The sequence below is a fragment of the Amblyomma mixtum genome, chromosome 6 (assembly GCF_055824585.1).
Source record: "Amblyomma mixtum isolate Tamu chromosome 6, ASM5582458v1, whole genome shotgun sequence".
NCBI lineage: Eukaryota > Metazoa > Arthropoda > Arachnida > Ixodida > Ixodidae > Amblyomma > Amblyomma mixtum.
The window spans coordinates 8,558,562-8,574,028 of NC_143017.1; the positions used below are offsets into that span (position 1 = coordinate 8,558,562).

At 45.1% G+C, this 15,467-nt stretch overlaps 1 protein-coding gene across 1 annotated transcript in view; it reads left to right on the top strand.

Moving 5' to 3' along the window:
* Positions 1 to 15,467, top strand: part of LOC149338181 (uncharacterized) — a gene marked incomplete at its 3' end in the record, with an annotated part of 168,999 nt that overhangs the window by 27,173 nt on the left and 126,359 nt on the right. Inside the window, exon 4 of the mRNA XM_089550117.1 lies at positions 1,320 to 1,629. Within this exon, the coding sequence (XP_089406243.1) occupies positions 1,320 to 1,629 (310 nt within the window). The remainder of the gene's footprint in view (positions 1 to 1,319; positions 1,630 to 15,467) is intronic.

Consider the following 15,467-nt stretch of genomic DNA (forward strand, 5'->3'; position numbering starts at 1 on the left):
GAATATTTAAAAAATCCCCGGTTTGAGTTTGTGGTCTCATAACGGCAACTGCTGTCTCGTTACGCGTCCACCGAGGCCAACGCACACCTAGTGAAGTCAGAAATGGCCAGATCATGAGCGTTATTTTTTAAAGAATAAAAGAAGTCGCCTTGTGCATAAGATAACCCAAGCCACAGCTCCAAAGTGAGGGTGCAGTTTTTGTTGGGAAAGCAACACTACGCGAGTCGCCGAGCCATTTCGCGGAGCTGATCAAAGGCCATACTGCGCATGCGATAGGAGCAGTGACGTCACACGGCGCACGGATGGCGCTCCGCCGCCGTGGCTGCGCGGGTGACTCAGACGTGCCGCCGCCGCCTCTACCGCGTGCTCTCCATCGCCTCTCTCTCTCTTTCTCTCTCTCCTCGTTACTTTCGCACTCCTCCAGGTTTAACCAGAGCTACACCACTGCCAATTGTTTTTTTTTTCATGTTCAGTCATTGAATTTTTGTGAAAAGAATACTGTGGAAACGGGAGGTAAGGCGCAGACTGCATCACAAGGTCAGCCCACTGACTGTTCTGTGCTCAGAAACAATCAGCTGATTCTACAAGCTTTAGCAGTCGAGTACTTTCAATGAACATCCTAACATTGATTGTATACTGTAGGTAAGAACAAAATGAAGGCCAAAGACTACAAAAGGAACTGCTTCCAATCGTTTTTCGTGTGAAATAATACGGCGTTCACATGGAAAAAGTGATCAGGTGCGAACATAGCAACAGAACCCTAGCTGCTTGGAAGATGTGCAGGCTTTTGAGCAAGATGAAAGTGGTGAGACATCGCTCTAAAACAATTAGAATATACACATTAAGGTTCCGGGTGTGAAATGCGTTGCATTTAATAATTTATTCTCAGATAACGTTGCAAAGTACAGGTCGCTTCAATTTAGATTTTATGAATACACATTACTTTATATTTGATTTCAAGGAGACTGTCGATCTCTGTTGAGCTGAGGTCATATTAAAGTATTTTTAACAATATTTAGGATATTACTTGGTTTGCTGCAGCGTGCATGGTTGGCATGAAAAAGTCTGCAGCCATTGGGGCTAACTGGGCTCATATTTCCGTTCTACGGTAATTCTTGGTTGCATTTTACAAGAAAGGCAACTCCATTATGGTAAGTTCACGATGCGGACTCGTTCGTACAAGGAATAAGTAAGTCCAAGCAAAAGGCTAGTGCATACTTAAACGTCTAAACGTTGCAGCTATACCAATACGTCATGCAAATCTATGAACTTGAGAAAGCCGAGAGAGCATTCCTCATGCTCCTTGATTGTTCTCGAAGGGGCGACCTTGGGGCCAACTATGAACATCAGTGCACGCGTCGAAGCACATCTGCATGTGTACAAGGCCACCGATAAGGTGGTGCTCAAGGCCAAGGCGGACACCGTCAAGGACATACGCGTGGCCATGCTGGATGGCACGGCGTCGCCTTGCTCCAGGCCATGGGGATTGGCCGTTGACACCGTGAGCCACGATGCCGATTTCCTCATCGTGCGGCTGAAGACGCCGCTGGCCGTTGGTCACCCCTACAGGCTGGTCACGGTGCACAGATACCAACCGGCCACCGACGGACCAATCACTGTGAAGGAAACGTGAGTGCATCAGCGCCTGCCTAAATCTTTGGGGTCCAGTGTTAGCGTGGCTTTTTAAAAGTACTACACTTTACTGGAATTCATGTAAAGTAATTTGTTTTGTAGAGGTTACAGAGAAATAAATGAATGATTTCAGGAGAAATAGCGCGAAAACAGGCATGTCGGCATGTATATGGCTGCCCCCACGGCATTGTACACGCGGTTGCTGCAAGATATTTTCCGTGTCTTCGCGTAAGGCGAACAACCCACAACGCTAAGGCCGACTTAGCCGAAGTGGCATTCAAATGTTGTGCCCAAGGCCATGGAGCCACATTCCCACCTCGGCGGCTGCATTTCGATCGCGGTAAAATGCAAAATGTGCACACGGGTTTAGCCAGGATGCACACCGAATTTCATCGCAGCTTTTATACCTTTGAATTTTTAGCTGTACAAAATGATGTCGAAATCAAAACTGCGCGTTTTCCTAGGCTTTTCTCAATGTTTAGAAACAGTAAGGGGAAGGGGCAAAAGGCCTGTGTACTTAATTGAAAAGTTGGGCAGTTTATTCGGCGATTTTCTTGCCTTATGTGGAGCCCGCGATTTCTCCACTCTGTGTAGTGGAGTTTATTGCTCTCTTCCTGGAGCCCGAATACCTCAGCACAAGTCCTTGAAATCCCTTGTCCTAGAGAAGTTTTTGGCACGCGCTTTGAAATGCGACTGCGGGTGCAACATTATTTTCCAACAAATTTAAGCGCCGACTATGTATATGCCCATGTCCGCGCGGCTTAAAAGACCAGACATTTTTATCTGTCATTAGGCAGCCTTGCGACGCAGATTATGCGCCAAAGTGATGCGCTGACATCCAGAGTGATCACCGAAATCACACTGAATACTTCCTTGCGTTGCACAAACACACGTTTCCGGGTGATGGCTTGGAAACTGAGTGAAAAATTTTTCTAAGGTTTATGACGTAGGAACCATGTTGGGCGCTGCATTGTAAATCAAACAACGCTAGATTGAGCGTATTGGCAGTCTTTATGATTTAATTAAAAAAAGCGCTTCTGAACACAGGCCACGTAACGCCACACACGGTGCCAAAGATGCAGCTGCGTTTGTTGACAAAACGTGCATCAATTCTGCGGTCAAACCTCAAGTATGAGTATGGCAGCATGCACAGTTTCATTTAGGCTGCACTTGTCACTATCGAAGTTCTGTCGTGGTCACTTGTGTGATTATCACCGATGGCTCTCTGTCACCTTTTGCGCAATTTAGCGTACGAGCGCAACACAAATGGATCTGGCAGATCACTGCAGCCGTAGAGGAGGCGAACTTTTTGTGTGGGCGCGGCGAAGCGATTGGCATCATGTCGCTTACCACGAAATTCTTTTTCACAACTTAGGTTCTCCTGTGTGTGATCGCCGATTCATCAACTGTCCACGGCATGTGTACATGGCCAAAGGTTTCAAGCTGCGCTGTGGACTCTGCTTTTTCTGCGCATCCTTCGTTCATGGCCAGCAAACCGGATACTTTTCTACCCGACATTCGCACATCCGTTACGTCGACACTGAACCCAGCTATAAAAGAGCCTCCACAGCAGTTCTTCGGCAGTGGGCGCGGCGAAGCGATTGGCATCATGTCGCTTACCACGAAATTCTTTTTCACAACACAGGTTCTCCTGTGTGTGATCGCCGATTCATCAACTGTCAACGGCATGTGTACATGGCCAAAGGTTTCAAGCTGCGCTGTGGACGCTGCCTTTTCTGCGCATCCTCCGTTCATGGCCAGCAAACCGGATACTTTTCTACCCGACATTCGCACATCCGTTACGTCGACACTGAACCCAGCTATAAAAGAGCCTCCACAGCAGTTCTTCGGCAGTGGGCGCGGCGAAGCGATTGGCATCATGTCGCTTACCACGAAATTCTTTTTCACAACACAGGTTCTCCTGTGTGTGATCGCCGATTCATCAACTGTCAACGGCATGTGTACATGGCGAAAGGTTTCAAGCTGCGCTGTGGACGCTGCCTTTTCTGCGCATCCTCCGTTCATGGCCAGCAAACCGGATACATTTCTACCCGACATTCGCACATCCGTTACGTCGACACTGAACCCAGCTATAAAAGAGCCTCCACAGCAGTTCTTCGGCAGTGGGCGCGGCGAAGCGATTAGCATCATGTCGCTTACCACGAAATTCTTTTTCACAACGCAGGTTAGTTGTTCCTTTTCAAAAGTTCGTTCTGGGAACGAAATTTTTCTTGTTTTTATGTCGTGCCGACGCACTTATATGAACCTGGTGTATGAATTTTACTACATGTGCAAAATGCTACTCTGCGGCGATGTTGAGCAAAACCCTGGACCTTCAGTCGAAGATATGTTTCAGTGTATTTTGGAAGGTCAGACTCGAATCTTTAAAGAGCTTGAATCAATTAAAACCTGTGTGTCAGAAAATCAGCAACTGTTGAGTGATGTCGGTTCTCGGTTGCGCTCTTTAGATGGACAGCTGAAAGAAATGCATGTAAAGTCCCCTGAGATTGCTACTTAAGAAAATTCTACCGCTTCCCTTCAGAGCATTATTACTTGGCAAAAGGACAAATTAACGGATCTTGAGGACCGCAGTCGTCGTTCTAACGTTGTTGTGTATGGCATTGATGAATCCCCGGATGAAAGTAAAGAAACACTGAGAACTAAGGTGATTTCGGATGTATTTGGTGTAAAACGGGGCGTCCAGTCCACGTCCGTCGCTCGCATTCACCGTCTTGGGCTCAGCGGAACTCGCAGACCAGTCATTGCGTACTTCCAAGATTTTAATGAAAAACAAGCCGTCTGGCGGAACGTAAGCAAGCTCAAAGGTAGCAATATATACCTGCAAAACGATTACAGCCAGCACACGCTGCGCAAACGCAAACTGCTTTGGGAAAGCTCGAAGGCAGAAAGATAATAAACAAAAGGTGTATCTTGTTTATGATAAGTTGAAGATTGACGGTAACCTGTTCGTTTGGGACGAATTTAATAACACACGCGTCGCGCTTCCTTCTCGGAACGCCGTAGAGACATGACGGAATGCATCCACTGCGCCCAAAGAGTTACGGGTAGTGAACTTGAATGCACAGAGTATTGCCAATAAAGTTGACCAGCTTGAATTCCTGATTTTGGCCCATGATCCCCACATAATGATAATTACAGAAACTTGGTTGCATGACGGCATCACTGACAGTGTTATTGTCCCCGCGTCACATAAAATGTTCCGAAGAGGCCGACCTACCCGTGGTGGGGGCGTAGCCGTCATAATAAAAAACTGTTTGAATGGCACTGTTCTTAACCAGATAGATGACCATGAGAGTTTTATTTGTTAGGGTAAACTGCTGGGGTAGTTTGTTCACAGTCTGCGCAGTGTACAGACCACCATCTGCCTCCCCCGATTTCTTGGTTGAGCTGTATGATCATGTCTTTGTTCAAAGATGACCGCCTTATTCTCGCTGGTGATTTCAACCTTCCTTTATTTGATTGGGCTAACCCTGATTGTGTTTTTAATGATTCAACCAACCCTCTTTTGAATATTATGCTGATGTGTGATTTGGTGCAGACTGTCTCTGATTTCAGTAGAGAAGTGGGTAACGCTCGTTCAATTCTTGATTTGGTATTTGTGAGCGCTGGTTTATCTGAACACAGTGTGCATGTTGACTCGGGTATCTCTGATCACAAAAGCGTTCATTTGTCTTTGCTGCTTGATGCCCAGAAAAACCATAAGATAGCGAACAATAACACTGTAAAAAAATTTTTCACGTGCCGATGATCTTGCGATCCTAGACAAACTCTGGGATTTATGTGATAACCTGCCTAGCGACGTCACAGCAATATGGACTACACTTAAGGAGACTATTCATTTTTGCATTCAAAATTTTGTTCCCAACCAGTGTGTACGTGCAAATAAGCCTAATCCGTGGATTACTAGAGAAATCATTCATTTGCATCGAAAAATTAAACGCGCTAAACGAAGCGGTCATATATCTACCTGTTTTCGCACGCTGACAACTCAGCTAGCTTCTAAGCTTTCCGAAGCAAAAAAAAAACTACTTTTCGCACGCACTGCCCATTTTCTTAAGAGAGAGCCCTGAGAAGTTTTGGCGTTACCTACGTGATTCTAAAGATGAGGTAAATCAGCTATCTATTGACGGCATGGTCTCTGAGATTCCTGGGGATATTGCAAATCACTTCAATAGTTTCTTTCATTCTGTCTTTGCCTCGAGTGATCCAGATTTGGAACTTCAGGCGTCGGGATCTGATATATCAGGTGACTTTATAAGCTATGAAGGCGTACTAAACATGCTGCTAAACTTAAAAACGAAATCGGCAGTGGGGCCTGATGATATCCCTAATGAGTTTCTGCGTCGTTATTCCGAACCATTAGCCCACATTTTAACTCGCCTCTTCGAACTTTCATTAAAAGATTCTGTTGTCCCTGATGACTGGCGCTTAGCTCGCGTTGTTCCAATTTTTAAGAAAGGTGATCGTTTGAACGTTAACAATTACCGTCCCATATCGCTAACTTCAGGTACCTGCAAGCTTATGGAGCATGTTATATCTAAATATCTTATGTCATTTCTGAAAAAAAAACACCCTGTCTCCCTTTGAACATGGTTTTAGAAGAGGTTTATCTCCGGTTACTCAGCTCGTCACTACAGTTCATGAATTCGCTTCATCGATTGACAATGCTGGACAGGTTGACGTCATTTTTTTAGATTTCAGCAAGACGTTTGATCGCGTCATGCACAATAAGCTCGTCTTTAAACTTCAGCATCTTGGTCTTCCAACAGCATTTGTCGAATGGATTAAAACCTATCTTTCCAACAGAAAACAGTTCGTCGATGTTAAAAAATCTCATTCAGGTATTTTACCCGTTACCTCTGGTGTACCTCAAGGCAGCGTACTTGGGCCTCTTTTATTCCTCATTTATTTATTTATTTATTTATTTATTCAAATACCCTAAAGACCCTCTGCAAGAGGGTGTTACATAGGGGGGGCACACGAAACACACTAATAAGAATATGCGAGAAACAAAATAGTAAGAACAAACAATTCCAGCAAACATAGCAAGAAAACTACAAAATACGCAAACACCAATATTAGAAGTGGATTAAAGTTCGAATAAAGATAAGATAAAAGTGTGAAAATTGAAACACCGGGGGTTCAAGGATAACACAAAAAGAAAAAACTACAATACGATATCGAACAAGATGCACAGGTATTAAATTAGTCCTGAAAAAAAAACGCACAGAGACGTCAAATTCTGATATGAGTCCACAGCATTTGATGAAATTGATCGGTGTTAACTTCAGTGGCAATATCTGATGGTAGGTTATTCCAGTCAGCTATGGTTTTGGGGATGAATGATTGTGCGTAATGGGCCGAGTGGCATGCTGGGCGTTTGACTTTGCAGGGATGATCACGGCGAGGAAAAATGACAGGGGGTGACTGAAAGAAGTCGTCGCGCAAACGATCATGATGATAAAGTTTGTGAAAGAGAGATAAGCGGGCGTGTTTCCGTCGTAGTGATAGCGGATGCAGTTCGGCACGAATTTTTAAAGATGTAACACTGGAGTACGGAGAATAATCTGAAAAAATGAAGCGAGCAGCACGGCTTTGCAGGGATTCAATGTTACGTATAATGTAGTCTTGGCTCGGGTCCCAGATGGCACATGCATATTCAATTTTAGGCCTGATTAACGTGATGTACGCGAGTTTCTTTAGATGTGAAGGCGCTTGCTTTAGTCGGTGTTTCATGATTCCGAAAGAACGGTTAGCAGATGCAACAGTAACGTTGATGTGATGATGCCATGTTAGATCCGATTGCAAGTTGACTCCTAAGTATTTGTACGTGGTAGTAAGTTCGACAACGTTGTTACCTATAAAGTATGAAGTTGGAATACGGGAAGAGGAGTGTGTAAATGACATGCACTTAGTTTTAGTATCATTTAGGGTCATTTGCCAGTCTGAACACCATCTGTTTATTGCCTTGAGGTCTGACTGCAATGCTTGATGGTCAATGTCAGTAGAAATGGTACGGTAAATTACGCAATCATCGGCGAACAGTCTTACTCTGGACGACATGCAGTTAGGAAAGTCATTAATATAGATTAGAAAAAGCAAAGGGCCAAGCACGCTCGCTTGTGGAACGCCGGACGTGACAGGAATAAAAGAGGAGTTGTGATGATTAATATTTGTGACTTGAGTTCGAAATGACAAGAAATCTTTTATCCATGCAATGACTTGTGCGTGAATGTTAAAATGTTTTAGTTTCAGCAGTAGCCTGTGGTGAGGAACGCGGTCAAAAGCTTTAGAAAAATCTAAGAATATCGCGTCGACTTGGTTGCCAGCGTCAATACATGAAAGCAAGTCATTAGTAAACCCTGCAAGTTGCCCATCGCATGAATATCCCTTGCGAAAGCCGTGCTGGTATTTGAAGATTATGTTATGTTCTTCTAAATATTTTATGATTTGAGAATGTATGATATGTTCCAGTAGTTTGCAAACGGTGCTAGTTAACGAAATAAGCCGGTAGTTAAGCGGTGATGAGCGATCGCCAGATTTAAAAATTGGTATAACCTTGGCTGTACGCCAATCATTTGGAATTTGGCCAGATGACAAAGACTGTGAAAAAAGAGCGCACAAGATTCCCGAAATGCTTTGCGATGTACTTTTAAGCAACTTGTTGTTGAACCCAACGTGGTGAGATGCAGATGATACCTTATGATTATTAAGTAGTGATAAGATACCGGACTCGCTAATATTTATCTGTGGCATGATGATATCGGAAAGTGTACCTATGTTTGGGCATGAAGTGACGTCCTCGCGGGTGAACACAGACGAGAATGCATTGTTTAATATTTGTGCACACTTTGACTCGGGAACAGTGGCGCCTGTGGTATCGGTAAGTGTTACATCTGGATGATTGCTTGGATTTATTACTTGGCAAAATTTGCGAGGATTGTTAGTCAGCATAGATGATAGGTCGTGGTTAAAAAAGTGATGACGACTTGATTTAAGTAACTCTTGGTATTCTTTGTCGCACTGTTTATATTTAAGCCACGATGATGAAAGACCGGATTTCTGGGCTTGCCTGTACAATCGCTTTTTTTTGTTGTTTAGACACCGAAGTTGCTTGTTAAACCATGGCGTAGAGCTCCTACTCCTAATTGTTATGGACGGTATATACTTGCTAACGACGTCAGTAAACATATTTTTGAACGCGACCCAGTTTTCTTCAACTGTACGGGACAAGAAGTCATTAAGAAACTGGTCTGCAAAAAAAGATAATTGTGCATTCATTCCATCAAAGGTAGCTCTGCTATAGCATTTAATTTTTTTTCAATGATCTTTCTACTGTTATGCCGACAAACAATGTTCCCAGCAAGGACGTCATGATCGGAGAGCCCATCTAGGTGACTAATGTTGGCGCAGATGTCAGGGATATTAGTAACGATTAGGTCAAGAATACTGGAGCATGTGGCAGTGCGCCGTGTGGGCTGCATGATAAGTTGGGATAATGAAAAATCTAAACATGACTGAAGAAATGCATTCGATTCCCTTTCACTCTCCGTGACAGATAGCGTTGCCCAATTGATGCGTGGTTAATTAAAATCCCCAAATATTAATAACACACAATTTGGAAATCGGTTACACACTTCACTCAAAATGCGATAGAACTCTTCAACAAAAGCACTGCCCATATCAGGGGGGCGATAAAAAACACCAATAAGTATGTCAGTACTGCTACCGTTTAACAACACCCATACACATTCAAGAAACGTAGAAATTATGATGGGTACACATGATAATTCTTTTTTATTGCCAACAGGACACCACTGCCTCTCCGATTTGACCTGTCGCAGCGAAATATGTTAAACGTCGCCTCGGTAACAAAAATGCTGTCGTCGGGAACATTGTCCGTAAGCCATGTTTCCGTGAACGCGACTAAGGATGCAGAGCTTGAATCGATGAGCGAGGAAATGGGAACAGCTTTAGAGAGGATACTTCTGGTATTTGTATAGAGGAAAGTTAATGCGATATCATGGCAAGGCTTATGAACTGACGGCAAAGAAGGGTTGATTACTTGAGCTGAGGCAGGAGAATGATTGGGTCATTCGTCTGCACTTCTGTGGGCGCCGTCCCCTGCCTGTGGCGCATCATTTCCAGATGTTTGTAAACGGACTGCGCAGTTGGCATCCGTGTCCCACACATAAGCGTCATCATTTAGAATGAGCTTGGTGAAAGCAAGGCGGGGACGATCACCCTCCTTTTTTATTGACTTCGAGAACTGCCAAAGCTTTCGGCGCTTATCGCGCACAGCAACTGAGTAGTCCCGTGCTATCCTGAAATCTGTTTCCTTCAGCTTGCTGCCATTGCTGAGCAGAGCCTAAATTTCTTTTTCATTGTAGAATTTAGCTATTATTGGCCGATTTTTCTCGGCTGAGAACCGACCCAGGCGGTGGGCCCTGGCAATAGACTGTACTGAAACCCCCAGTTTATTTTTACAAACTTCTTGAACTATAGCCTCGGTACTGTCCCACGTTTCTGAATGGTCGGTGTCTGCAATGCCAAAAAACAGTGCATTCGATCTTCGTGAATGGTTTCCGAGGTCATCAATTTTCTCTTGGAGTTTGCGAACGTTGCTGTCACAGGTTTCTGGAAGTTGCGTTGGAGGCATAGGCACACATTTGGATTCAAGCTCATCGACGCGTATAGTTAGCGCGTCTAAGTCTTTCTTAAGGATGCTATGCATTTCTAGAGCTTTTTTTACAGATTCTAGAAGGCTCGCGTTATTTGTCTCGAGACGCTTAATTGCATCGCTCACTAAGTCAAGCTTCTCCTCTTGCGCCTTTGTCATCGGACCAGGGTTCGACTCAATATCACCACCTAATAGCAAACGATGCCACAGGTACAAAGCCGCAGTACGAAAACGCTTGCAACAATCGGGTGGCCACGACACCGCAACCAGACAGACATTGTTATCACGAAAGGCGTAGGAATCGTAACTAACCTGTACAAATGCAAACGGTGAGAACAACATCGCAACTGCGGTGGCGTGGCCCGACGTGTCGAAGATGTTGGCGTCCTTTTCACACTGCGGATCAGCTGACAGTGTTCCATGTTGCCAAACGAAAGGTGCTCCCATGTCCAGAAGTGGTGGTGTAGGTAGCGGCCGGCTCGAGGATAGGACACACTGTTCCATTCCAAGGGCGGCGGTCCTAGTTAATGCGTCACCACACCATCCGTCCTTTATCTTGAAGAGCCGAGTCGAAGCAGTAGGCGTTAGCAGACCAAGCCCAGTCACCAGCACCTGTACAAATGCAAACGGTGAGAACAACATCGCAACTGCGGTGGCGTTGCCCGACGTGTCAAAGATGTTGGCGTCCTTTTCACACTGCGGATCAGCTGACAATGTTCCATGTTGCCAAACGAAAGGTGCTCCCATGTCCAGAAGTGGTGGTGTAGGTAGCGGCCGGCTCGAGGATAGGACACACTGTTCCATTCCAAGGGCGGCGGTCCTAGTTAATGCGTCACCACACCATCCGTCCTTTATCTTGAAGAGCCGAGTCGAAGCAGTAGGCGTTAGCAGACCAAGCCCAGTCACCAGCACCTGTACAAATGCAAACGGTGAGAACAACATCGCAACTGCGGTGGCGTTGCCCGACGTGTCGAAGATGTTGGCGTCCTTTTCACACTGCGGATCAGCTGACAATTGAAAATTGAAATTGAAATTGAAATTTATTCCACAACAAAAAGATGCTGCGAGGAGGACAGGAGAAAAGCTGTGTGAACAGCATGAAAAGCCCTGACCCCCCAACACACGGGGTAGGACAGAAGCGTGCGGCAAGAGAACACAGTCGGATATGGCAACATCGTTGAAAAAGTTAGTATAAAACAGGCAAGAAGAACTAGAAAATCATATCACAACATTATACAAACAATAAATGCAGTTCTTTTGGTGTTATATCTGATATGTCAATGTTAGCATCCTTTATCATGTGATTCAGAAGTGTAGGCAATTTAAATTTTATCATTTGATTTCCATAATTGGTTCTGCATTTTGGAACATACCACATCTCAGGATGGCGCACATTATAAGCAGAAATGTTTTTCTCTAGCCTTGCTAGGCTAGTGATGGCATCATTATTTTTTATTAAACTGAGTTTATATAAGCGGCACAGTCTGTGATCGTTCATCGATGAAACTTGTATTATGTGGTACTTCTTGAATAGGCCTGCTGTGTGGAAGCGATATGGAACTTTACAGGCGAGGCGTAAAGCCCTTTTTTGCAAGACAGTAAGTTTGCTAATGTTTCCAGCTGTTGTTGTTGCCCATACAGAAAACGCGTAATTTAATAAAGAGGAAAATAAAGAGTTATATATGAGCATGTTAACAGGTATGGGAAAATTGTAGCAGTAACGGCGCATAACGCCAGCTGTCCTGGATGGCTTACCAACGATATAGTTTAAGTGATCATCCCATGTCATGTTTTCTGAGAAATACACGCCCAGTGATTTAAAGCTCCTTACCACTTCAATTTCAGTGTTATTTAAAAAAATGGAAGGTCGCTGGACATGTGTGTGTCGGTGGTGAAATAAAATAGCCTTCGTTCCATGTTGCCAAACGAAGGGTGCTCCCATGTCCAGAAGTGGTGGTGTAGGTAGCGGCCGGCTCGAGGATAGGACACACTGTTCCATTCCAAGGGCGGCGGTCCTAGTTAATGCGTCAGCACACCATCCGTCCTTTATCTTGAAGAGCCGAGTCGAAGCAGTAGGCGTTAGCAGACTAAGCCCAGTCACCAGCACCTGTACAAATGCAAACGGTGAGAACAACATCGCAACTGCGGTGGCGTTGCCCGACGTGTCGAAGATGTTGGCGTCCTTTTCACACTGCGGATCAGCTGACAATGTTCCATGTTGCCAAACGAAGGATGCTCCCATGTCCAGAAGTGGTGGTGTAGGTAGCGGCCGGCTCGAGGATAGGACACACTGTTCCATTCCAAGGGCGGCGGTCCTAGTTGATGCGTCAGCACACCATCCGTCCTTTATCTTGAAGAGCCGAGTCGAAGCAGTAGGCGTTAGCAGACCAAGCCCAGTCACCAGCACCTGTACAAATGCAAACGGTGAGAACAACATCGCAACTGCGGACTGCGGTGGCGTTGCCCGACGTGTCGAAGATGTTGGCGTCCTTTTCACACTGCGGATCAGCTGACAATGTTCCATGTTGCTAAACGAAGGGTGCTCCCATGTCCAGAAGTGGTGGTGTAGGTAGCGGCCGGCTCGAGGATAGGACACACTGTTCCATTCCAAGGGCGGCGGTCCTAGTTGATGCGTCAGCACACCATCCGTCCTTTATCTTGAAGAGCCGAGTCGAAGCAGTAGGCGTTAGCAGACCAAGCCCAGTCACCAGCACCTGTACAAATGCAAACGGTGAGAACAACATCGCAACTGCGGACTGCGGTGGCGTTGCCCGACGTGTCGAAGATGTTGGCGTCCTTTTCACACTGCGGATCAGCTGACAATGTTCCATGTTGCCAAACGAAGGGTGCTCCCATGTCCAGAAGTGGTGGTGTAAGTAGCGACCGGCTCGAGGATAGGACACACTGTTCCATTCCAAGGGCGGCGGTCCTGGTTGATGCGTCAGCACACCATCCGTCCTTTATCTTGAAGAGCCGAGTCGAAGCAGTAGGCGTTAGCAGACCAAGCCCAGTCACCAGCACCTGTACAAATGCAAACGGTGAGAACAACATCGCAACTGCGGTGGCGTGGCCCCAAAAATATCAATGATTATATCAATGATTTGGTTAACTCCGTAAATATGTCCGAAGTCAGTATTAGACTATTCGCAGATGACTGCATTCTGTTTAAGAAAATTAGCAGCACTACCGACCAAGAATGCCTGCAGTCAAATCTTAATAATGTCCTAGAGTGGTGCACCCTTTGGTCCATGAAAATAAATAGCGACAAATCGGTTCTTCTTCAGGTTACTAACAAGAAAGCGCCATACAGTTTTAATTACGCAATAAACAATCTTCCACTGCTACAGGTGAGTGAATACAAATATTTTGGAGTCACCATTACAAATCGCCTTTCATGGTCCAGCCACATTAATAACATTTGCTCGTCTGCTTCAAGAAACCTTGGCCTTCTAAGACACAAATTAAAACACGCTCTCTGAACTTAAGCAACTTGCCTTCAACACACTAATTCGTCCGAAACTTGAGTATGCTTCTGTCGTATGGGATCCACACTTAAAAAAGGATATAAAGAAACTTCAAATGATTCAAAGAAAAGCCGTCCGTTTCATTTTTAACGATTACCTTAGCTCTATCTCGCCATCCGTTCTGATGTCTACGAAGAACATATCCACTCTAGAAAGAAGGAGAGCACTTGCAAGGCTTAAACTTCTGTACTCATTTTACTCTAGCCAATTTAATATTAATGCTGCTCCCTATATATCCCCCCGTTCTACACGACAGACACGCAATACCCACAACCATAACCTTACCCCGTACTTTGCACACACAAATACGTTCAAAAACTCGTTTTTTCCCCGAACAATCACAACATGGAACTCACTGCCAGCAAATGTCTTTTCGGCTCAGGATGCAGCTGCTTTTGAAAAGAGTATCTTATTGTATGTGTAAACTTAACAATATCATTGCCCTCTGTTTGGCTTTCTCTTTTTTGTTTTTGTTGTTGTTGTTGCCGGAACGCTGGATTTGCGTAGTGTTTGATATTATTTTTGCTTTTTGAATGTTGCCCCCCTGCTTGGTCTCTATGACTGCAGTATGTGTAAATAAATAAATAAATAAATAAATAAAATAAATAAAGTTCTCTTTCGCCCATTCTTCAGTCGTACTCTCATTTCGTGCTTTGGATCGCTGCTCTCACCTTGTCCCCTTTATTAGGAACTAAGAATAGAACAGTGGGGCTTTACCCGGCCCCTGCTTTCGTAAAGCTCTGCGAGAGTGGGCGGACTGATCTGAAAGCTGCTTCTATTCTACTTCTTTCATTGATCGAAATAATGCGCTCTTCCCAGTCAACATAACGAGAGAGTTCATGAGAACGAGACAAGAACCGAAGATGGAGCAGCCGCAGTGGCTCAGTGGTTATGGCACTCGGCTGCTGGCCCGCAAGACATGGGTGCGATCCCGGCTGCGGAGTCGAATTTCAATGGAGGCGGAACTCTAGAGGCCCGTGAACTGTGCCATGGCAGTGTGCGTTTAAGATCCCCAAGAGCTCAATTTCCGGAGCCCTTCAATACGGCGTCCCTCATAGACTGAGCCGCTTTGGGACGTCAAACCCCGCAAAACCAATAAACCTCAAGACTGGCCTCCTTGCATCGCTGATCCTGCGCTGACACAATAGTGAACTCGAAAGGCGTGAACTTGAACTTAAACCGAACCCGAAAAAGTTTCGGTTCCACACCCTGGAAATAAGTAGAAAAGTAGCAGTGAGCAATGCGTCAACCCCCCGTCGAATGGTTTAAGGCTGGATAAAGTATCATTGTTCTATTCTGAGCGCGTAACAATATAGGTAAGGTGGCAGCAGAGTGGAATGCAATAAAGTGTGCCCACAAAGGAAGACAGGCTGTAAAATGAAGCCAGAAAATAAATTCGCCCACTCTAAGGCAACGGTGACCTGCCAGATCCATTTGCCTTGCGCCCAAACGTGTAGGAGACATGCACGCCGATGTAATTACGTAAGGTTCTCGGAGCCCAAAATAGCTTTGAAAAACAAAATACACAACAAGGCTAGCAAAATACTGTTTTAGTGCGAGAGTATAGTTCATCGTTGATACTGTTGCATTTTATGATGACAATGATAGGT